The sequence below is a fragment of the Eretmochelys imbricata genome, chromosome 3 (genome assembly GCF_965152235.1).
Source record: "Eretmochelys imbricata isolate rEreImb1 chromosome 3, rEreImb1.hap1, whole genome shotgun sequence".
Lineage (NCBI taxonomy): Eukaryota > Metazoa > Chordata > Testudines > Cheloniidae > Eretmochelys > Eretmochelys imbricata.
The window spans coordinates 57,225,945-57,249,630 of record NC_135574.1 but is presented as its reverse complement, the minus strand read 5'-3'; the positions used below and the strand labels follow the sequence as shown (position 1 = coordinate 57,249,630).

The window sequence follows — 23,686 nt, the reverse complement described above, 5'->3', positions numbered from 1 at the left end:
CTACATTAGTCTTGTGGCACAAACATTTTCAAGTGGTTGAATTGCATAGCATATGCATTCAAGTTAGCCTTAAATCAGCAAGTCATTGTGCAAACATAAATTTTAAAAAGCATTAAAATGATAAGTCTCTCAAACACCTGGCCCACAACTACAAAAAATCTTGTGATGAGTATGTTTTCTTTTCTGATTATAAATTATGTACATTGTAATATAATGAAAATAATTTCAATCAATCATAGTCCAGAAAAGCCAACCTTTAGCACTTCAGGAAAAACAGTTGACATTACATTTCTCCAGTCATTATGCTCAGATAAACACTATGCTCTACAATAATTACCTACTTCAGATTAGAAAAGGAGTACTTGTGACATCTTAGAGACTAACCATTTTCGTGAGCTACAGCTCACTTCATCCTGTAGCTCATGAAAGCTTATGCTCAAATAAATTGGTTAGTCTCTAAGGTGCCACAAGTACTCCTTTTCTTTTTCCGAATACAGACTAACATGGCTGTTACTCTGAAACCTACTTCAAATTCTGATCTTCAGTCATTTCCTGCCCTGCCCACAATTTCCTACACACACAAACTGATAAAGTCTCTGTCCAATCCTGCCCTTTGCACCAGAATTAAAATTTCTGGACAATGTGAAAAATGGGAAGCAAATCACTTTTAACTCCACCAACAAGGATCTCATTTTGTTTGCTCCAATCCCTTTTTCAAATTTAATTTTGTTGTAAAATTATAGTCTTATTAAAGTCTAGGGGGGTGTAGCATTGGCTTCTATGGGCCAAAATTTTGGCTTATGAAGAGAAGTTAATATTACCTGTTACTGGACTACAATACATCACTTAGTTCAAGGCTATCCATCTCAACTCACACTGGAAACATCTGGCTCATGAAAAGGCTTGACCATGACGCAAAAATCACTCTCTTGGAACGCCAACTCTCCCATAATTCCCTGAAATTGCTAACAACCGTTTTAGTTTTGTTCTGTCCGAGAAAACAGCATTAACATTCCCATTCCCTTGGGTAAGCTTACTGTGGAGCCATTTAAATAGCCAACTTGGAACATGGACTTTTCATCAAGTGAACTGAAAGATGAACACTGGACCATTTACCCACATGCAAATTTCTCCTAGGGGGCAGGAGATAGGCATACTCCTCTGTGGTGTGTTTCAGAACACTGAAGGAGAAAAGGAAATAGATTTGTCTTGGGAAAATACTTGGTAAACATCATATTGCCATATAAGGAGTAGAGATGATCTGGAACTAAAATTCCAAACCTGAATCCCACCCAAACTTTGGAGAAGTTTTGATTTCACATTCACAGCCAAACTTTGTGGTTCTGGCCCATTCATAAGTAATTTTCTGATAAAACTGAAAACAGCAGAAAATTACTTACAGCAGCACTGAGTATTATATAACCTCTAACACATAAAAGAAGTGATATCTATATCTATATCTATATATATATATTAGATAGATAGATATAAACATATCCAGAGAGAGCTGTGTGTGTTTAAGAATTGTATTAGACATCATTTCAAGAGCCATGAAGTCCTCACCATTTAAAGGGTCTTCTGCACTTCTCAGAGGTACAGGAAAGCATGCAACAAATTTTATATTTTTCTGCTACTTTTAGCCCTATTCTGACATGTTTTACTACCCTCAGTAGCACACAATGGGTACCCAGATACCATCATGATGAGCATGGCATAATAAGATTAGATATAGAGAGAGGGTAAAAAAATTAGAGAAAATATCATGATTATCATTACAACTGAGCAAATTACTTTTAATGAATCATTTATCTGATGAATTTAGTCTCTTTTTCTGCATGCATAATAACCACGAGCAGATTGCAAGTTCATAGTTTATTTGTTATTAGGAAGAATTTTTGAGATTTTATTTTAACTCTGTGGGTTGATTGTGAAAACTTATCTGAACAGTTAAATTTGATTATCACTTTTTGTTTTGTTTTATTTGGGGGGAGGGTATATGAGGGGAGGGTTAAAAGAATTTTTCTCCTTTAAGAAAATTTCAGTAGTTATCAGTGTCAAGTGGTCAGATTTATTAAGAGTAAATGATGAGCAAGTTAGAACCCGATTCCAGGAAAATCTATTCACTCACTGAAGATTACTTTTGAACATTAAAATGCATCTGTTTCCTTAAGTAGAGAAGGAACAAGAGCTAGCTAAGACATTTATAATCATGTGGTTATAAAGGAGAGGTATAATAGTTTGATTTTGAAAAAAGTATCACAAAGGGTATTTTGGAAAGGATTTATAACATCAAAGAGTCACAATATGCTTTCAGTTCCTCTTTGCTCCAGGAACCTCCAGCCATTTATGTGACGCAGATTACTTACATCCAGCAGTGGCCAGCACAGCTGTGTGGAGGATGAAATCATCTGTGTCAGGTCACAGACTTATAGAATATCACAGTTGGAAGGGACCTCAGGAGGTCATATAGTCCAAACCCCTGCTCAAAGCAGGACCAATCCCCATCTAAATCATCCCAGCCAGGGCTTTATCAAGCCTGACCTTAAAAACTTCTAAGGAAGGAGATTCCACCACCTCCCTAGGTAACCCATTCCAGTGCTTCACCACTCTCTTAGTGAAAAAGTTTTTCCTAACATTCAACCTAAACCTCCACCACTGCAACTTGAGACCATTACTCCTTGTTCTCTCACCTGGTATCACTGAGAACAGTCTAGATCTATCCTCTTCGGAACCCCCCTTCAGGTAGTTGAAAGTATCTATCAAATCCCCCCTCATTCTTCTCTTCCACAGACTAAACAATCCCAGTTCCCTCATCTTCTCCTCATAAGTCATGTGTTCCAGTCCCCTAATCATTTTTGTTGCCCTCAGCTGGACTCTTTCCAATTTTTCAACATCCTTCTTGTAGTGTGGGGCCCAAAACTGGACACAGTACTCCAGATGAGGCCTCACCAATGTCGAATAGAGGGGAATGATCACGTCCCTCAATCTGCTGGCAATGCCCCTATTTACACATCCCAAAATGCCATTGGCCTTCTTGGCAACAACGGCACACTGTTCACTCATATCCAGCTTCTCGTCCACTGTAACCCCTAGGTCCTTTTCTGCATTAAATGTAGTCTATCTGTAAACATATGAAGAAAGAGCAGATTGTAGCTATAAATGTGAAAAACTGTCGTGTAATAATGTATGCAGGAACATTTATTAAAAATGAATGTCTAGGTATATATTACAAAATCAGACCTTACTTTGTTTAATATATCATTATAAAGATAAAGTTTATGCCTCATTAGCCACCTCAACATACCAGCAGCTCCTTATTCATCCTATCAAGTGCACTGGAAATCATAAAATATTGATGGCAATACAGCAGGCTGGGAACTCCTAAATCTCATTACAAGGGGGTTTAACATTTTCAGATACAACCTATTGTTGTAAATATGGAGAAAAAAATGTATGTCAATAGTAGGGTTGTCAATTAATTGCAGTTAATTCATGCTATTAACTCAAAAAATTAATTGTGATGAATCGCACTGTTAAACAATAGAATACCAATTGAAATTTATTATATATTTTTGAATGTTTTTCTACATTTTCAAATATATTGATTTCTATTACAACACAGAATACAAAGTGTACAGTGCTCAATTTATATTGTTGTTTTTATTGTAAATATTTGCACTGTAAAAATGATAAAAAGAAATAGTATTTTTCAGTTCACCTCATACAAGTACTGTAGTGCAATCTCTTCATCATGAAAGTGTAACTTACAAATGTAGATTTTTTTTTGTTACATAACTGCACTCAAAAACAAAACAAAGTAAGACCTTAGAGCCTACAAGTCCACTCAGTCCTACTTCTTGTTCAGCCAATTGCTAAGACAAACAAGTTTGTTTACATTTACAGGAGATACTGCTGCCTGCTTCTTATTTACAACGTCATCTGAAAGTGAGGACCAGGCATTCCCATGGCACTTTTGTAGCTGGTGTTGCAAGGTATTTACGTGCCAGATATGCTAAACATTTGTATGCCCCTTGATGCTTCAGCCACCATTCCAGAGGACATGTTTCCATGCTGATGAGGCTCATTTAAAGAAATGTGTTCATTAAGTTTGTGACTGAACTCCTTGGGGAAGAATTGTATGTCTCCAGTTCTGTTTTACCCACATTCTGACATATATTTAATGTTATAGCAGTCTCGGATGATGATCCAGCACATTTTCATTTTAAGAACACTTTCACAGCAGATTTGACAAAATACAAGGAAGGTACCAATGTGAGATTTCTAAAACTAGCTACAGCACTCGACCCAAGGTTTAAGAATCTGAAATGCCGTCCAAAATCTGAGAGGGATGAGGTGTGGAGCATGCTTTCAGAAGTCTTAAAAGAGCAACACTCGGATGTGGAAACTACAGAATCTGAACCACCAAAAAAGAAAATCAAGCTTCTGTTGGTGGCATCTGACTCAGATGATGAAAATGAACATGCATTGATCCATTCTGCTTTGGATCGTTATCAAGCAGAATCCATCATCAGCATGGATGCATGTCCTCTGGAATGATGGTTGAACCATGAAGGGACATATGAATCTTTAGTGCATCTGGCATGTAGATATCTTGCGATTCCGGTTACAACAGTGCCATGAGCACGCCTGTTCTCACTATCAAGTGACATTGTAAACAAGAACCAGGAAGTATTATCTCCTGCAAATGTAAACAAACTTGTTTGTCTGAGCAACTGACTTAACAAGAAGTAGGACTGAGTAGACTTGTAGGCTCTAAAGTTTTACATTGTTTTATTTTTGTATGCAGTTTTTTGTACATAATTCTACATTTGTAAGTTCAACTTTCATGATAAAGAGTTTGCACTACAGTACTTGTATTAGGTGAATTGAAAAATACTATTTCTGGTTTTTTACAGTGCAAATACTTGTAATCAAAAATAAATAAAGTGAGCGCTGTACACTTTGTATTCTTTGTTGTAATTGAAATCAATATATTTGAAAATGTAGAAAACATCCAAAAATATTTAAATAAATGTCATTATAGTAACAATAGTGTGGTTAATCATGATTAATTTTTTTAATTGTACAATTAATCGTGATTCTTCTTATCGCTTTATAGCCCTAGTCTATAGGAAGTTCTGTTCTATAATTTCAAGTCTTAGTCACTAAAAAAAATATTTGTCAAATAAAAGGATTGCTGCCTATGTTTTTCCATAATCAACAAGTGATCTACACTGCATTGTTTAAAAGATTTAACCTGATCATCCTGGATTAAAAGTAATGCAACTGACCACACTGAACATTAAGTGGGAGGCCTGTTGTCTGGCTTGCTGGAGGAAGGTGGGTACCTCTTTAAGTGGTAGAGAGACACAAAGATTTTGCAGCAGCCTCAGAGGTGGGTGGAAGGTGGGTACCTCTAGATCAAGTCGGATTAATCAGTGCTGTATTGATTTAGAAACAGATCAATATTGCATGAGGAGCTTTCCTCCCCACCCCAAATAAGTTAGATTATTGGAACTGGAAAGATCAGAAAGCCCCACAGCTCAGTTCACTGCTTTGTCCAGAGTGCCAAATGTGCTATACGGTGAAGTGTCCAACTATGCAATGAAGTTATAATGCCATAATTCATAGTCATTATGAAAGCCCATGTAAAGTACACAGGAGAGTATCTCTTTGGAGTGGGGATGAACCTGAGGCTGGTGGGAGGGACCAATTCCGCAGGATTTGATGGCAGCTTGCCAAAAATGCCTGTGCAAATCAAAATCTCGAGATATAATAATAGTTATCGCATGCATATATGTTAAGCAATATGAAGAACACATTCAATTCACTCCCATACTATTATGCTCCAGAGATATATACTAAAAGTAAATATGCCAACAGCAATCCTAATAATAAAGGGTGCAGTTACCATGGAAGGTATGCTTCTCCAGCAGGAGTGCAGTCTTAGTCTTAAGTTAGGCCTGTGCTATGACCTTCAATGGAAATATTGCCATTCCATGACACAGTTATAGCATTGCTGCCTGAAAGTCAGGGATGGGTAACGCTATGCTTGGTTGTCATGCCTCCAGCACCTTTTTCTGTTCAGATGACTAAACAAAGCTTGCTAATTCCCATTGCCTGATATGCTAAGGTAAAAGTCTGGAGTACCTCCTCTGGGCTGGGATCCTGGCTCTATACTACATCTGCCTGGCTGGGAATTAAGAAGGTAAGAAAAACACACCTACTCTTTCACTCACATCCATCCACTATTTCCTCCAGTGCGGAGAATGCGTAGCTGGATGAGGAGCCACTTACTGAACACAGAGTTCTGCTTGCTCCACATGAACATACTTATTTGACCCAGAAGTGCTGCACAGTGGTCCTATCTCAGAAAATGCATAGGCCTCATTGCACATTTCAATAATGAATCCGGCCACTCCACAACTTTTCAACTTTCCAAAATGTACGATTTGCCTTTTTCACATGGGATTCATGAAGCGCCATCCACTATACTTTTGCCCATTTTTAGACAGTATCTTTTGCCAGCATCACCATGGTGAAAATACTTCAGATGTAAAATCAAAAGACTGACTTCCCATGAATTAGAAGTCAACTGAATTTTTGCTGCAGCAAGAGTAAAGACACAGCAAATGATATATATCAAATTAAAAATATATTAAAAAAATTAAACTAGATTTCCTGAAGGCAGATGGAAGGACCTTGTATCAGAAAAATCAAAAGCCAGGTTGTAATTGTACTCATATCTACTGAAATAAGCTCTTTAGTACATTTTATCATTTCCTGCTCTTTTCTTGAACTCTTTAGAATTATAGAGATTGATCACTGCCCACAGATTTTAATGAATTTGGTTGATTATCCTAATTTTGGCAACTGCACACAAACTAGGAATGGTCTTGGGTTTTTTGTTGTTGTTTTGTTTTGGGGTTTGTTTTTTTGTTTTTTGCAAAAGATCATTTGTTTTTTGCAAAAGATCAATAATTAACATTAATATACTTCACATTTACTTTACTAACAACATTATAATAATAAATGATAAAAGAAAGCATGGATTCTAACCACTTTGTCCTCCTTTGGGAAAGCATCCAAGGAAGCAGAGTAAAGACAAAAAGAAACAGGAAGAGAAAAAGAAAAAAGTAGGCAAATATTAATAGGCAGATTTCAAAGAAAGGCAATTCTAGTAAGTGTCTCTATAAAGAGTTAAAAACGTAAGAATTAAAAAAAAATAACATTTGTAAATAAAAATATTTATAGTACTACATGCACAGAAAATATATATTCTAACATGGCCCCATAGAAGCATGAAAGATTGTAGCAAAGAATGGAGAAGTCAAAGAAGAATGGAAATATTAACAATCATGTTTCTCATGTCAGTTTTGCCATGAGAAACACTTTCTAAATCTTTTAAGGGCACCTAATAGGGCCTCTGTAGTTATGTATCTGGGTTTTCATCACAGGCTGCTTGTTTTCAAGAGTCCATAACTTAACACTTCCTCTCCTAGAAACGTGTCAAGTCAGCATACCTGACAAGGTCCTAACCCAGCCATGACATCTGTGGATCTTTTTATTTTATTTTATTTATTTATTTTAAATAGGACAATTTGACCATTTTAAAGTTTTTAAGTGAGTCAAAAATTAATTGGAATTTAATTGGTTTTAGAGCAATACTACAAACACAATTATCAGATAAGCGATAACACTAATGTCCCTTGACCCAGTTACAACATGGTTAAAATCTGTAGTGTGAACAGGCCTTAACCATATTCTATAACTGGGCTAAAGCTCTAGCCATTTCCAATGCTTTGGCCCAGTCATCTGTCCCAGTAATAACACTAGGGCATCTGCAAAAAACAAACTGTAAAACTGTTCCATAACTGGGTAAGGAGACAACTAGGTAACCAGATTGATGAGTCTGTTGCTTTTCCAGTACAGATGGGTCCTATCACTCAAAAATAGGTTATTTTCTAGTGAATGCTCGATGTCTCTGCTGTGGGCTGACTTTCTTTATTGTGCCTAGGTACTGCAATTTACTAGACTTAATTGGTAACAGCCTTGCAAAACCATCATGAACATTTACCAGACCAGGTACAAAAATATTCTAACTCACATTTACCTTGACAACAATGTTGATATTAATAAAACCAATAATTTTTTACTCTCCTGTCAAAATGATTATTTTTCTAGTGTGACAATAGAACAGAATTTTGCAAAACTAATAGAAAGCACCACTGTTCTAAAGGTCTGGAGAGAGAAGAATAATTATTGCAATGACTAGGCACAACAAGAAAAATTCAGGAAGCAATTTAAACCTTAATTCTGAATGTCTTTGGTTTTAAGTCATACCCCTTGGCTTTATTTTAAATACAGTAAATCAAATTTATGCTTGGTGCAACACAGCTGAAGTCAATGTTATCTCAGGAACAAATTTTGGACCGATGTTGATGTGTGACTAGAAATATTAGATAAGCAATAATTAAAACATGTTCAAGTTCTTCTGTGTCGTAAATATTGCAGATATTGTTGTAATCTTACCTAGAATACCAAGGTAAACTAGTTTTTCCTGTGTAACCTGTTCTAATGATACCACCTGCAGGTGATAGGGTGTGGTGCACACACATAGTTTTAAAACACTGAACATATTCAGCGGGTCATGTATGCAGCTGCACTCTTTTTTCAAAAAGTGCACTGAACTCCAAGTAGGGTTACTGGGAGTTAAACGAGTACACTAAGAGTATAACATATTCCTGGTATAAATCTGAAATAGGCTGTTTCTGCTTTTTTAATTTTTTTAAAACCTGAATTTCAAAAGATCCTCGATAAAATAAATTCTAGTTCAGAGAAGAGGAAAAGAGCGCAACAATAGTTTAGTTGTAGAAGGGATTAGCTGTATTATACATTTTGTTTCTTGTCCATTTTTGAATTGAGTACATATAGAAAAAGGGAGCTCCAAATATATTTAGGACACTGTCAAAGATTCCAGTGCCTTGATACAGCATCTGGGAAGCTGCACTAGGTATCACAATAGCTAACAAATCCATTGATAAGATGAAAGACTATTTAAACATTTTAGAGCATATTATGGGGCCAGGATAGCCCCCAAAATCAGCATGTGGCAGTGGTCTTCCACATATATATCTCACCTCTCATGAATGAGTGGGATAGCTGGCTGCCACCAATGGATCCATGATGCCACAGAGAAGGGAATTGCTGGGGCAGAAGGCTTCCATATAAACCCCTGGGAAACCTAAAGATTTGGGGCCAAGCTTTCCAGCTCATTCTATACAGGTGGAAAAGAGGGCGCAAACCCCACCTGCCTGACAGAAGGATCAGGAATTAACTCCATGAGAGGGATTCTAGTCCATGGTAAATTACAAGTACAGTACAATTTAAAACTAAATTAAATTAAAACTAAACTGAAACTAATACACTTGGTGTTCATCAGTGCAATTCGGAAGGGCTTACTTTCCCCTTCCCTGAGTTGATCATTCTTTTAAAGAGAAACACAAATGACCTTTAAACAAAGCTTTATGAAAAAGAAGTTTAAAATTCTACAGAGTTAATCAAAATTGCTCAATAGGGGAAATTCGAAACATCTAAGATGAAAATGTGGTTTATCATTCCAGATAAAATAAGAATTCTTCCTTCAAACTATAGCTCAGTACAGTCATACAACATTTTATTTTATTTTATTTTAATTAACTGTCTTTAGGGATCATAAATTTCTTCATACTTTTGGAATACATTGTTTTGACTTGTTACCTACCAACACAGAAACCCCACCTTACAAAGGGTCAAGGTGAAATGATGAATGGAAGAGATGCTAAAGTAAGATAAGTGAGGAACAATTTGTAGGTTTGAGTGTATCAATATTTGCAATAAAAACTATGCAATAGAAAACTTACATTGTTTGATCGTAGAGAAACACGACCTCCACATCGTGCACAAAACTTGGTCCGGCAGTAAGAGCATAAATGACCACAACCATCAGCAAACTTTGTTTTAAGACAGATTCCACACGTTGGTGCATCATCCTTGTGCTCTCCCTGGTAGCGGCGGGCTTCTTCACCTATTTTTCTTACTTGCTCTTTATAACTTTCAAATTGCTGATGCAACCTCCTGCACAGAAGAGAAAACAGTTTATAGCAATAACAAAAGAAACTATTTGTCTTTTGATTTACAACAGCATCTAATATTCTAGGTCCTTTTACAACAATTAAAATAGACAATATCAAATACAAGTTGAACTTGAAAGATTGCCCCACCAGCTCTAAAATTCACATAAAAAATCTTAAGAGTAAACTAACAGGAGTAAGTGGTCAAAAGATAATTATTTAAAAGATGTCAGGTGAATCATTTTATGTGACTAATACCAGTTTCAAATATACAGTTACAGATTATCAAAAAAACCCCAAATCAGATATAAATGTATCTAACAATTATGAAATCAAAGCTAAAAGTACTTATCAATATTTGCTTGAGCATCAATTATTATTTATTTATTTACACTGCACTAGTGTCCATAGGTTATAATCAGGATGTGTGTTGCAAGCCTCAGTTTAAAAGGTTAGATGCTATGGAACAATTAAAGACCATAACTTAAAGATTCCAACAAACATTCCGCCATCATCTCTAAAACCAAGAAAAAATTCCCCAAGTGAAATGCACATATTTTAACATAGACAGACCAGCATCAAATACAATAAAAAAACGCTGGCAGTATCGATACCAGAGGTATATGACAGGTTTCAGAGTAGCAGCCGTGTTAGTCTGTATTCGCAAAAAGAAAAGGAGTACTAGTGGCACTTAGAGACTAACCAATTTATTTGAGCATAAGCTTTCATGAGCTCAGGAAAGCTTATGCTCAAATAAATTGGTTAGTCTCTAAGGTGCCACTAGTACTCCTTTTCTTCTTTCAGAGGTATATAGACTTACTAAAGATTAAACTCTGGTCCATTTCTTACTACAGTGGTCTCTTTCAGTTTTATTGCAGGGCTCTTCTTTCACAATGTACCTGGAATTCTGACACGAGAGCTCATGCTTTGCATAAATCCATATGAAATGATATGGATGTTATAGAGTGTACCACATATTCCAGTTTTCAGGTGCCAGATTAGGCCAGTTAGCAGTGGTTCCATGAACAAGCAGTTTTTCCTTGGTTGCTTCCAATTTTGTTCTAGAATCTAAATTCTTCATTTAAAAAAATGTAATCACAACCCTTATGGTGGTGACGGTAACTTTCAAAATGTGAACCAGATGAAAATAAACACAGTGGTGTCTTTTTGAGTCTGCAAATCTCCTTAAATAATAAATAGCTTTGAGAAAAGTAAGGACTTTTATTGACCTGAATGAGAAGGTGACTGAAGCTTAAATTATGACAATTTAAACTTCAACATTGTTAGCAGATCAAACCGTGCAAGAACGAACATCGAAACCATCTACTGTGAATAGTGGCGCATTTTGCTGCCACAAGTAGGAAAATGTTTCATAGTGGGAACCAGGACACCACCACTACGTATTTTTTCCCCAGTGTGACTTCTGGCTTTCTGTCTATTACACCTAGCATGGAAGTCATAGATCCCAGATGAGTGAGAGTACAATAATACAGAGAGACATTTATAACAGATGTACACCTCACCATCCTTATGTGGAAACCACAAGCAAAATTTTCAGATATTTATACTTTGCTCAATATATGTCTCCTTAGATATTATAAAAACATGAAAAACTAAGTATCTTATTAATAGAAACAGGACATCTTGAAATTAATACATTATGTAAGTACATGTGTCTGTCCATGAAAGCCTTGATTATTCTCTTCATCATTTCCTCCTGCTTTGAGATGGCTACTTTATACTAGCTTTGAGAATCACGCCCTTAAACAGATTTTAGTTACATACCTTTTACTCTTGTGGAAGCTGTACATTTGAGTACCCTTTTCTGAGATATAAATAGGACTCAATCTTAACTAGTAACAATCAACTCAAACTCCCCGCAAAATTTCTTCGAAGTAGTTGCATATTTTTCTTTTTTAGATGCTATTCAAGCTTTGCAATTCATCATCCAATTAACTAATAGATTGGCTGCCAGAATTAATGTTAAAATACATATATTTGGTGTTAGAAATGGTTGTTCATAATTAAATAAATTAGTAATAGTTAAGTAATTAACATCAATGTATGTGACCAAACCACACAGTCTAGTTTGAAGCTTCACTGGTTTCAAATACTAAAAGGGCTGAAGAAGAATTAATTGAATGGAAGCCTTAGTACTCAGGGAATACTGGAACATTTTTTGTTCCAGTACTTGAGCAATTCTAATAGTAAGCAAAGAATGATGTTCTATGTCCTTGTTTTTCCCATCCGATAGTAAGTGAAAGATGGGATTCAGGAATAAATCAATCAGCAATTACACTAATAACAGTAACCTTGTTAGGACACCATTCTAACAAAGAAGCAGAAGAAAAAAGGCAAAGTTATCCTAATTTTCTCTTCTCCCTCTCTATAAACATTATACACTATCCTAAGTGTTTTGTGTTAATGAAAAAGCAGGCTGTAGCACCAAAGACTTAGTTTTGCTAAACCGCTTAAGCAACATTTGCAATGTCGGATTAGATAAGAGAAAAATGGGTCAAGAGAATTAGACAAAATACTGAAAAACAATACTACTACTGGTTACATTATTGGATTTCACCTTTGATATATAACTACTTTTATTAGACTACTAATGCCATCTGCTCACATATAGCTTTCTAATGGGAACTATTAAAAATGTTAAGGAATATGTAAAATAACCAATTTAATTATCCAAATAATTTTAAGAGTACCATAAGTAAATCAATTACACAGAATGTATCCATCAGGAATTTTGCTTAATGTTATTTAATTTGTTTAATTTAATTTGTAAATTGTGACCAAAATTTCTGATGGATATTTTGCTGTACATTTTGTTCAGGATGGAATTATAGCATGGAAATGAATTAATTTTCCCTCCACTGCACACTGGCCTGGTATTGCCAAACTTGGGTTATATAGTAAAGCAGGAAAGAACTGACGACAGAGAATATAGTACATCTGTTTTTGTCTTAAAACCTTTGTCCTGCTCCTTTTCTATTAAGTATGTGTAGCAAAAAAAATGGTTTAGCTTTGAAATATTGATATGAAACAGAAACTTCCATTTCAAATTCTATTGTTGGAAAACCAAAACAGGTTGTTGAAATTGACATTTTCCATAGATTTTGACAAAACTATATTTTCCAAGGGAAAAATATTTTGGTCAAAACATTTCTACCGGCTTGACTGATTAGTTTATCCTAAATTGAATTATTTTTTGATTTGGGGTGGTGGTGGGTTTTTTAATTTGTTATATGGCAGTGACCATGGATTCATTATATCCCTTCATTTTCACTCCTAATGGTCTCACATTTTCCTTTTGCTTTGAAACTTTCTATGCTTGCTTTCATCCCAAAGGGTATTTATTTGTTCATCAGTTACCAAGCCAGATTAGCATGAAAAGATACACAATTCCTACCATAAAAAGTTTCAGTAGCTTCATATGGATAGAAAAAAATATAAAAATTACTGAGGGTACAAAATGCAGACTCACTGAAAAAAATCAATCTAAATTTGGGTGAGGAAAAAGGGTTAGATTTTTTTTTTAAGTTAAGTTTAAAGCAGTGTGTTTTGCCTGTGCAGTAAAAAAGTTTCATATTTTTTTTGTTTCATATCAACACAGTGCTTGCTTAAGCAGAATACAGAATACAGAATACAGAATACAGAATACAGGTACAGAATAGTGGGCACACATGGCGAATCAACTACAGTTCTTGTTTTGGATTACTTTATTGGCTCATTCCAAGGATAGATCTTATGAGAAATTCATGTTGTTAGAAGAGCACTTTTTATTTTATAGGAAATACAGAAGCACACTCTATAAAATTCACATTTGGATTTTAGCCCCGTTCTGCTCAAACATAGGTGTGGCTTCTCGATCTGTCTCATTCAAGCCAGGGACAAAACTCCTATAGACTTTAATAAGGCCAGGATTTCACCGCCGTCCTGCTTTTTCCTAACTGGTAAATGGGTTCACTAAGGGTAAAGTCCATCAACTGGGATGGAGAAGGATTCCAGCAGCCCCTTCTCGTGGGGAAAATAAAGGAAAAGATATTGTGTTAAAATAGCACTAGATCTTAGAAATTAAGTACATAAAAGTAATGAAATTGAAAAGGGTTAAGATTTTCTCCAGTGACCCATTCTCTCTCCTACATTGCACATATGATATGAAAACCACCAAATGTATTGTTTTATTTTGTTTCTTTTCAAGAAGACCCATTGTTTCTCATTGAAAAAAAAAGACAAAATGTGACAAAAAGGTCCATTTAGCTTAAAGACACGTTCCATACTTTTTCTGCATACGTTTTCTAAGAATGCCATGAATTTGCATCAATTTATGTCTAGATATATTTAAAACCTTTGAAATATGTAGTTAGTCACTTTGGATGTCCAGCAGATGGCACTGAAGATTGCATTTTCACATTGTCTTCTCTCATGTTCAACTGAAATAACTGACTCTCACAACCTTAAACATCTAATTTTCTATAATAAAATTATGTTCTGTTGTGGGCACATCTTATTAGAAAAAAGGTGTCTTCTCATAAGTGGCATCGCTGTAAAAAGTGCAAAATACAGCTCAGCAGCTGTAGCACATATGGTGTGAAAAAAATAGTGCTCTGAATAAGATGCAGTATCTTGCCCCGTACACATACACAATTTTTTCATAAAATCAGTTAATTTTATTGTGTCTATCTTTATCATCATTTTTAATTTTATATCATCCTTAGCAACAATCAGCTCAAGAAGATAAACTCTATGATCTACTTCAAAATGAACATGACAAATTATGTGCTCTGGTGTATTTTCTTCAACCATTTGATCATACTCTGCTTTCAAAGCCAGGAGCAGAATCCAGCAATCCTGATACCCAGCATTCCACTGCTATCTCACAAAGAGCTGTGTGTATCACGTCCCACTCTATGGGTTGGTCCATACAGGGTTTGTCTTTAGTAGGAAAAGGAGTCAAGTTTAGATTGGGCTTAGCTAACACATGCTAAGAATAGAGACTACGTGTGACCCAAACACTTTGCTTCCCTTATCAGTTTTCTACCATTCCTAGCTTTGGATTTATATATATTACTAACAGCTTCCCCTTTATTTTATTTTATTTTATTTTATTTTTATAGCTGCCTTCACTTTCCCTCTAAACCAGGTCAGTTTTTTTAAACAAAACAGAATTCTTCCTTGATTGCAGGATTGTGGCTTTTGGGGCATCTAGTAAAGTGTTCTTAAACAATTCCCAGTTGTCATTCACATTTTTCTGATTAAATTCTTCTTCCCAACTGATTTGGCTCATAATTGTTCACAGCTTTGTGAAATTGGCCCTTTTACTGCATCAAATATATACACCACTGGTCTGGACTTTAATCTATTTGTACATTACAAATGTAATCAAGTCACAGTCACTTGTAGATAAAGTTACCACAAATTTTTAGTTCAGTGATTAAGTCCTCAGTGTAAAGATTAGGTCTAATATAGTATTCCACTGTGTTTGGATGCAATGCTTTTTGAATTAAGAAATTGTCTTCTATAATATTTAGACATTCAAAGGATGTTTCATATTATATGTATATTATATGTTGTTATATTTATTATTTATATTTGTATTATATTTTAATCATCTGTATTTAGTTTAATGGGAACTGTCTCTTTAAGATCAGGATGTGACATTTGATTGTAAAGTAAGCTTGCAGGAGACAAAGCAGCCTGTGAGAAACCCTGAACGTGTTTAAGCTCAGTCAGAGGTCAGAACTTGGATTAATAAACATCTTTTTTGACAGTGCATTATTTTTAAGGTTTAACAATAGAAGTAAATGAGGGTTTGGGAACCTCAGGACACTGCTAATGAAAAGTCATCTGTACCACTAACTGCAAGTGTTCAAAAATCCTGAGTCAGAAAACTAAAATTGTAAGATTTTTATAAAATTACATGAATTTTAGGTAAAATAATTGGTTTGGTTTTTGTTTGTTTTGCCTCCTGGTTTCTCTTGAGTGCTTAGGATTCAGTTAGGCCACATTTTCAAGCTTCTCTCTACAACCATGAAGATGCAAAAATCTTAGGTTTGTTTTTTTTAAGTGAAAGTTCAGATTCTCCCATATTCACATGACTCCAGGAACTAGGGCTTTAAGTATAACACCAAATATCATAAGACATTATGATAAATCGGGAGAGTTGATAACACTGAGACCCTCCTACTATGAGTCCAGGTTAGACCAGTAGGAATTAAAAGTTGTTAGCCTTTAATGATGTTGGGTGGCTCCTCTATGAAATATGTTTGAGCTCTGACTAAGTTACAGCTCCCTTATCACAAATTCACATCGTGTTTTGGTAGAAATTGGTAGAATCAGAAGAGAGGCCAAGAACTATCTAGGTCACAACACTGAGATACCCCTTCTTCCCCTAGAGAAAGCAATTTTCAAGCTAAAACTTTACTAAATGAAGGCTTTTTAAATGTACAAATTATCTAATTAAATAACTTGCATAAAATGACACATGGAGCTGCATGAAACCTGGCAATGCTGTAAGTAATTGGAAGATTCCATTTTCATACATTTTATTTTTTTAGTGTGCAGCTATAGCCCACCAGTGCTCTCAATTTTTATCTGTCGTGAAAGAGACTACCTACTAAAAGATAAAGTTGCTTCAGAAACCTTGTGACTCAAGAGGGACAATTGGTTGATTGTGAGTCAGTGATGTGTGATAGCTAAAATAAAGGAAACTATATTTGCTAGCTTCCCACTATTCCTCCCAGCATGATCACAGGCAGCTGCTCTACCAGGAAGGTTCCCTCTGACCAAGCCTGCAGGAACTTTTATAGACTTTCTTTTTTAGCTAAAAGTTGCTTTTATATATCAAAGATGAACTAACTCTTATGAAAACTCCACTTCATGTCGGTTTTCAATTACATACTTCTGTAATGACAGGTTTCAGAGTAACAGCCGTGATAGCCTGTATTCGCAAAAAGAAAAGGAGTACTTGTGGCACCTTAGAGACTAACCAATTTATTTGAGCATAAGCTTTCGTCACGAAAGCTTATGCTCAAATAAATTGGTTAGTCTCTAAGGTGCCACAAGTACTCCTTTTCTTTATACTTCAGTAAGAGAAGCCTTTGTCATTGGACCCAATCCTGCAGGTCCTGATAAAGCTAAACTCCTGAGTTCAATGGAATTTATCATAAATAAGGCCTTTAAAATTAGATTCAATATTTTTGCAACATGGTGTAGTTATTAAGGGCCTGATGCTGTGCCCATAGAAGTTAAGAAAAAATCTCCCATCAACTCCACAGGAACGGAAGCAGGCTTAGAGATTAGGAAAGGAAAGGGAATAAAATAAAGAGAGGGAAAGAGAAAGAAACCTAGTGAAGAGATGGAGAGGGAGAGGGGAAAGAAGAATAAGTGCTCGACCATCCACAGCTGTATCAGAGCTGTGCTCAATGCACCAGAGTTGGGAGGGTAAAATGGCTTTACATGACCTTTTTGCGACCAGCCCTTGTTGCAGCGGTTCAACTGCCAGTATGTTAAAGAATCATCAGAGCTGCTCTAAATTACACTGGCTTGTAACAGCCAAGAATTACTCAAGCACGGCTTACTCCCGTCATGCTTCTTTATACCCCCCAATAGCATGTCCCCAACATGCTCCCACGCCTGGGAGTCACTAGGCTATTTTGGGCAAAATGACCTACACCTCCTCCTTCTCCTCCAGCCATTTTGTGTGGAGCTAGGCAGCCATCTATCTCATTCCCCCCAGAAGCAGCTTAGGTACCTATGCCAACTGACTCCATGCGGCAAAGCCCGTACATGGATCGCTAAGCAGATGTAGGTGGCTATCTCTGAGACAGGGGAGGGGTTTAGGACACAATCCTCTCATTAGCATCTCCCATTGACTAGCTTAGGCAGCTCCCGGCCTAGCATGCTGGCTTTTGTGGATCCCATTCTTAGGTGCCTATCTCTCCCCATTCATTGTACATGGAGACTGGGCACCTAAATCGGCTTTGTGGATGACAATGTTGTTCCTGTGATTTTCTATGCACCTAAAAGTTAGACATTATGACATTCAGCGGTGAAACAGCTAAGTCCCTTCGTGGATCCCACCCTAAGTGACTTAACAAGAAAAAGTCCCATTGATTTCAGATTGCAAACCCTGGTGGAGGTCTACAGCCTGGTTGAAGCATTTGTGCTTCCTTAACTTGTAGAAATTCCTCAGAAGATGGCTTTGGTTGCAAATCTAGCACAGGCTATTTGCTTGTCGATCTAAGTTACACAATTTCAGCTACATAAATAAAGACTGGTCCAGATGCTCACAGGTAATTAGGCTCCTAACTTCCACTGACATGAACAGGAGTTAAGTGCCTAAATACCTTTGAGGCTCTGGGCCACGGTCATATCGCATGATGATCCTTCATCTGATTTTAATCAAAGGGCAATAGACAACATATTGAGTTCTATTTATTAATGTTTTTATACTGCACCAAAACCATGCTATCTGAGCATCTATATCTCACTCAGGAGGGAATCCCATTGGTATCAATATGATGTTTAATGTCTATTATCATTAATACACATGTTATAATCCAAAATACAAAAGACCAATAGATCATCTAGGTCTTGTAAGAACAGGAGTGCTGCTTTTTGTCATGGAGAAGAGCAGATTGGGATTCCTTGGCCTTGAAAGTCTTTCTTTTCAATAGGCATCCAATTTTGTGAAAGCAAAAGTATGCAGAATATGTGAAAAGCAAAAGGCTACTGAAGACGCAATAAATCGACCACCGAGCGCTCTCCTGTCGACTCCGGTACTCCACTGGAGCGAGAAGTGTAGGTGGAGTTGACGGGGGAGTGTCAGCAGTCAACCTACTGTAGTGAAAACACCACAGTAAGTAGATCTAAGTACATCGACTTCAGCTATGCTATTTACGTAGCTGAAGTTGTGTAACTTAGATCGACCCTCCCCCCAGTGTAGACCAGGCCTAAGTCTCACTGAAGATAAACAACCTGAAAACCAATCATCAAAAGTTTAAAGACTCTGAAAACAAATAATCGAACATTTTTCTTTTGAAAATAAATAACACAGATTTAAATAACTCCAAGGACTATTTTAATATTGTGAGGAGAGTGATAAAATGTACTGTATTCAGGACATACCAACCTTTTATGTTCAATGAGATATTTTAGCTTTCTATAATTTACTTAAAAAGAAAAGGAGTACTTGTGGCACCTTAGCGACTAACCAATTTATTTGAGCATAAGCTTTCGTGAGCTACAGCTCACTTCATCGGATGCATACTGTGGAAAGTATAGAAGATCTTTTTATACACACAAAGCATGAAAAAATGGGTGTTTACCACTACAAAAGGTTTTCTCTCCCCCCATCTCACTCTCCTGCTGGTAATAGCTTATCTAAAGTGATCACTCTCCTTACAATGTGTATGATAATCAAGTTGGGCCATTTCCAGCACAAATCCAGGTTTCACACACACACACACACACACAAACCCACTCACCTGTTGGTAATAGCTTATCTAAAGTGATCACTCTCCTTACAATGTGTATGATAATCAAGGTGGGCCATTTCCAGCACAAATCCAGGGTTTAACAAAAACTTCTGGGGGGGGCGGGGGGAGGAAAAAACAAGGGGAAATAGGTTACCTTGCATAATGACTTAGCAAGGTAACCTATTTCCCCTTGTTTTTTCCTACCCCCCCCCCCCCCCCCCCCGACGTTCTTGTTAAACCCTGGATTTGTGCTGGAAATGGCCCACCTTGATTATCATACACATTGTAAGGAGAGTGATCACTTTAGATAAGCTATTACCAACAGGAGAGTGGGTTTGGGCGGTGGGGGAAAAAAACCTGGATTTGTGCTGGAAATGGCCCAACTTGATTATCATACACATTGTAAGGAGAGCGATCACTTTAGATAAGCTATTACCAGCAGGAGAGTGGGGTGGGAGGAGGTATTGTTTCATGGTCTCTGTGTATATAATGTCTTCTGCAGTTTCCACAGTATGCATCCGATGAAGTGAGCTGTAGCTCACAAAAGCTTATGCTAAAATAAATTGGTTAGTCTCTAAGGTGCCACAAGTACTCCTTTTCTTTTTGCGAATACAGACTAACACGGCTGTTACTCTGAAACCTATAATTTACTTAGTACACTCTGAATACTAGATCAGTCTCCAATTATTAGGTATTTATTTTCTAAGCTATTTCTGTGTATATTTCAATACCAAAGTTAGTGTTAGACAAATTGTAATTTCTTTTCTATTTTATTTGCTATGGGTGACATCTGTTTTCATTCTTTAATTAAAATACTTCGTTAAATATGTATTTATGGCCTATCATATAAATAATAATACAGGTGCCGTAAATAAATTCATCTTTTCAAATATAGTTCCAATAAGCAGTCACCAAATTCCCATGGGAAAATGAATTTCTGCTTTTAGCTGCAGTATTCACACACAAATCACTTCATGAAACCAGCCCAGATTGCTAATGGCAAACCCCAAAATCATAAGAAATACAAGAAATATAAAGTAAAGCCATATATTGGCATACATTATCCTTCACACATTGAAGCCAACAGACATTCCAAATGCACGCCATCTGTTCTCCAGCAAATCATCCTGCTCAGCCACAATCACCCACCATGGTCACACACAAACTAGCATAACTCTGCCCTATGTTTGATATATTTCTATGGGATTCCTCATTATTTTTCCTACTTATGGCATTTTTTACATTATTGCCCCTTAGGAATGTTAACCAGCTATAACAAACTTCTTTGTTTGTAATATTAGAATTGTGAACTATGCTATGCTATTAGTGATTGTTCTATCAGTGAGGCACCTTTGGTTATGTGCCATAAGCAGCACGGATGTGTTAATCTTTGGTATGTATATTGCTTTGTATTTTGTTTTATCCAAATGGAGAAGTTAAGGTTGTCTGGTTGAAATTTCAGTGAAAGTGCTTTGCACCTTTTGAAACAAAACAACAACAGCAAAAAGAACACTCGCTGTTATGCAAACATCTTATGCAAAATATTAAATGAGAATCTGCATATTCTGATTTGCATCCAATTTGTTCATATCCCCAAACTTCAGCTTTAAAAAAAACTGATTGAAGATTTAGTCTGGTGAAAGGTGTCAGATTGACAACTCTTGTAAACAAAGTCCTCTGTTTATCAAGTAGTAGGGCAAGTTTCCCATGCTCACTGCACTGCCAGCATACCTCAAATCGCATCAGGAAGGACTTCCTTTATAGGTAACAGGGGTAGTTCAGACTCCAAGACCCTTACAATTCTTGGCCTCTTCTAAATATGTTAATTAGTGCAAACAGAGGGAACTTGAACTGAGACAAACCAAATTATCTCAGAGGGGCCAAACAACGCTTGGATGGAAATATATACATAACATGAGAAGGATGGGGATCTATAGGATGTCCTAAATTACCACTATTTTGGAAACTAAAACATTTCATTTTATGTTACATTACTGCATTAAACAGGAGGATTTGAAGATGCAAACTAAAATTTTCAAACTCGGTGTCTAAAGTTAAACTACTAAATCAAAATTCAGATGCCCAAATGAAATCTTTTGGCCAGAAGCTACGTATATAAATACCTTCTAAAAGAAAATACATCTGTTGGAAATTTACCTAAAGTTTCATCAGGATTCAGAAAGAAAGAAATATACTATTGTCTTCACTGGCCAATCAACACCCTTAATTCTCAATTTTCTTAGAGCAACATGAGACAACACTGTTAGCAAAATAAGTGTGCTTCAAAATGTTTGGGAATCAAGAGCACTGATTAGCTGGTGAGGAGGCAATGATTTATAATACAGGGAATGAGTATAAAACCACTCAGTGAATGTTTTGTTGCTGGTACTGAGCCACAGCCAACTAACAGCTGCAAACAAGCGGAGAAAGAATGAACATGAACACTTGCAGAATGGGCTCAGTTTAAAAATAGTTATAGTGCTACTTGATCCTAGACAGGCTTTTATCGAATGCATCCATTTTAAATATATTTTCCTTTACCCAGACATTATAGAGAGGGCTTTCAATTCTGCTTTCATAACTGAAGACAGAATCTAGAATATTTCAGACAAAGGTTCAACTTTTCCCCCAATCATTTGTCTAGGGCTAGGCCATATTCACCTTTCCACACTAGTCTCATAAAAGCAATGCTGAATCTCATTCAGCATAAAGTTCTCATCTCTCACACAAGTGACATGCAAAAACGTGTCTTCTCAGTGAGCTGACCTGTATAATCAGGAGAGGTTAGTGCAGTAGTGCACTAACACGGCCGTTTCGTTGGCAGAAGTACTGTGAGCTTTGTGGTAGTGGTGTAAATAATCTGTGTGAGCATGAACAGGATCACCTCCACTGAACCAAAAAGTTTTATGAAGTACCTATGCCAGATATTTTAATGAAGTACTTATGCCTCAAAATACATTATATGAGTCACTGAAGAATACTCTGATTTATTTTCTCTTCATAAGCACCAATTTAGGTACTTCAGCCATGCCCATCGGTGCGCTATTTGAGTGCCTCAGAAATTCAATAAGCAGAACACAGCAATATGCTATATCTCTCTTCTTCCCCATTCTGAGGGGAGATTAATTTTTATTTGTTCAAATATGTGATTTTGATGGAATTACTGAGGAAGGTTAGGTCAAAGAAGTAGGATTTATGTTTCATTATGAAGTCAGTGATGTTTGTGATCATTCTTATCTCCTCCAGAAGCTAATCCCACTGTCACAAGCAGACTCAAATATCTATGTGGCCCAACCACTAGAGTGGGACAGAGGGCCACACTGTCTAAGCACACACAGGGCATGAAGTTCACACAAAAACAAATGGAAAGTGATGGGGTAAATTAGACTGAGTGAGGAATAACTTAATGACACTAGCCATATATGGTATCAATTGCTTGATAAACTCACACAGAATATATACTTACCGAAGGGATAAGCAAACCTCTCAAATGTACCTCATTGTGTGATACCTCCCACACTGAGGCTGTTCTATACCCGCTTTCTTACTGCACTGCAATTTTAGGTGATATTCCAGCCTGCATCTCTGGGACTGTATTCCTTCGCTTCTTACCCTCCTCTCCAGGAAGCAGAGAGATGGCTGCTGCTCAAGAACCAACAGGGAAGGAGTGAGAAGGTGTAAGCTGAGGGGAACTAATACCTTTTTTATAAGACAGGAGGGATGTTGGGTAGGGTTGCCAACTTTCTGATCGCAGAAAACTGAATAGGCTTGCCCTGCCCTGCCCCACCCTGTCCAGCTCCTCCCCAGCTCACTCCATTCCCCTGCCTCCGTCGCTTGCTCTCCCCCGCCCTCGCTCAATCGCTCATTTTAACTTGGCTGGAGCAGGGGGTTGGGGTGTGGGAGGGGGTGAGGGCTCTGACGGGGAGTGTGGGCTCTGGGATGGGGCCAGAGATGAGGGGTTTAGGGTACAGGAGGGGGCTCTGGGATAGGGGGCCAAGGGGTTTGGCGTGCAGGAGGGGGATCCAGGCTGGGGGTTGGAGTGTGGGAGGGGGTTCAGGGTGTGGACTCTGGGCGGCGCTTACTTCAGGA

The 23,686-nt window shown here is 37.0% G+C and overlaps 1 protein-coding gene across 2 annotated transcripts in view; it reads right to left on the bottom strand.

The window, feature by feature from the left end:
* The window catches only part of RIMS1 (regulating synaptic membrane exocytosis 1), a 492,040-nt gene that overhangs the window by 334,206 nt on the left and 134,148 nt on the right, over positions 1 to 23,686 (bottom strand). Inside the window, exons 2-3 of one of the 2 annotated variants that reach the window (XM_077811609.1) lie at positions 9,903 to 10,116; positions 7,060 to 7,071 (exon numbers count right to left, since the gene is read on the bottom strand). In XM_077811609.1, the coding sequence (XP_077667735.1) occupies positions 7,060 to 7,071; positions 9,903 to 10,116 (226 nt within the window). The remainder of the gene's footprint in view (positions 1 to 7,059; positions 7,072 to 9,902; positions 10,117 to 23,686) is intronic. The other variant, XM_077811610.1, reaches the window with a different exon arrangement.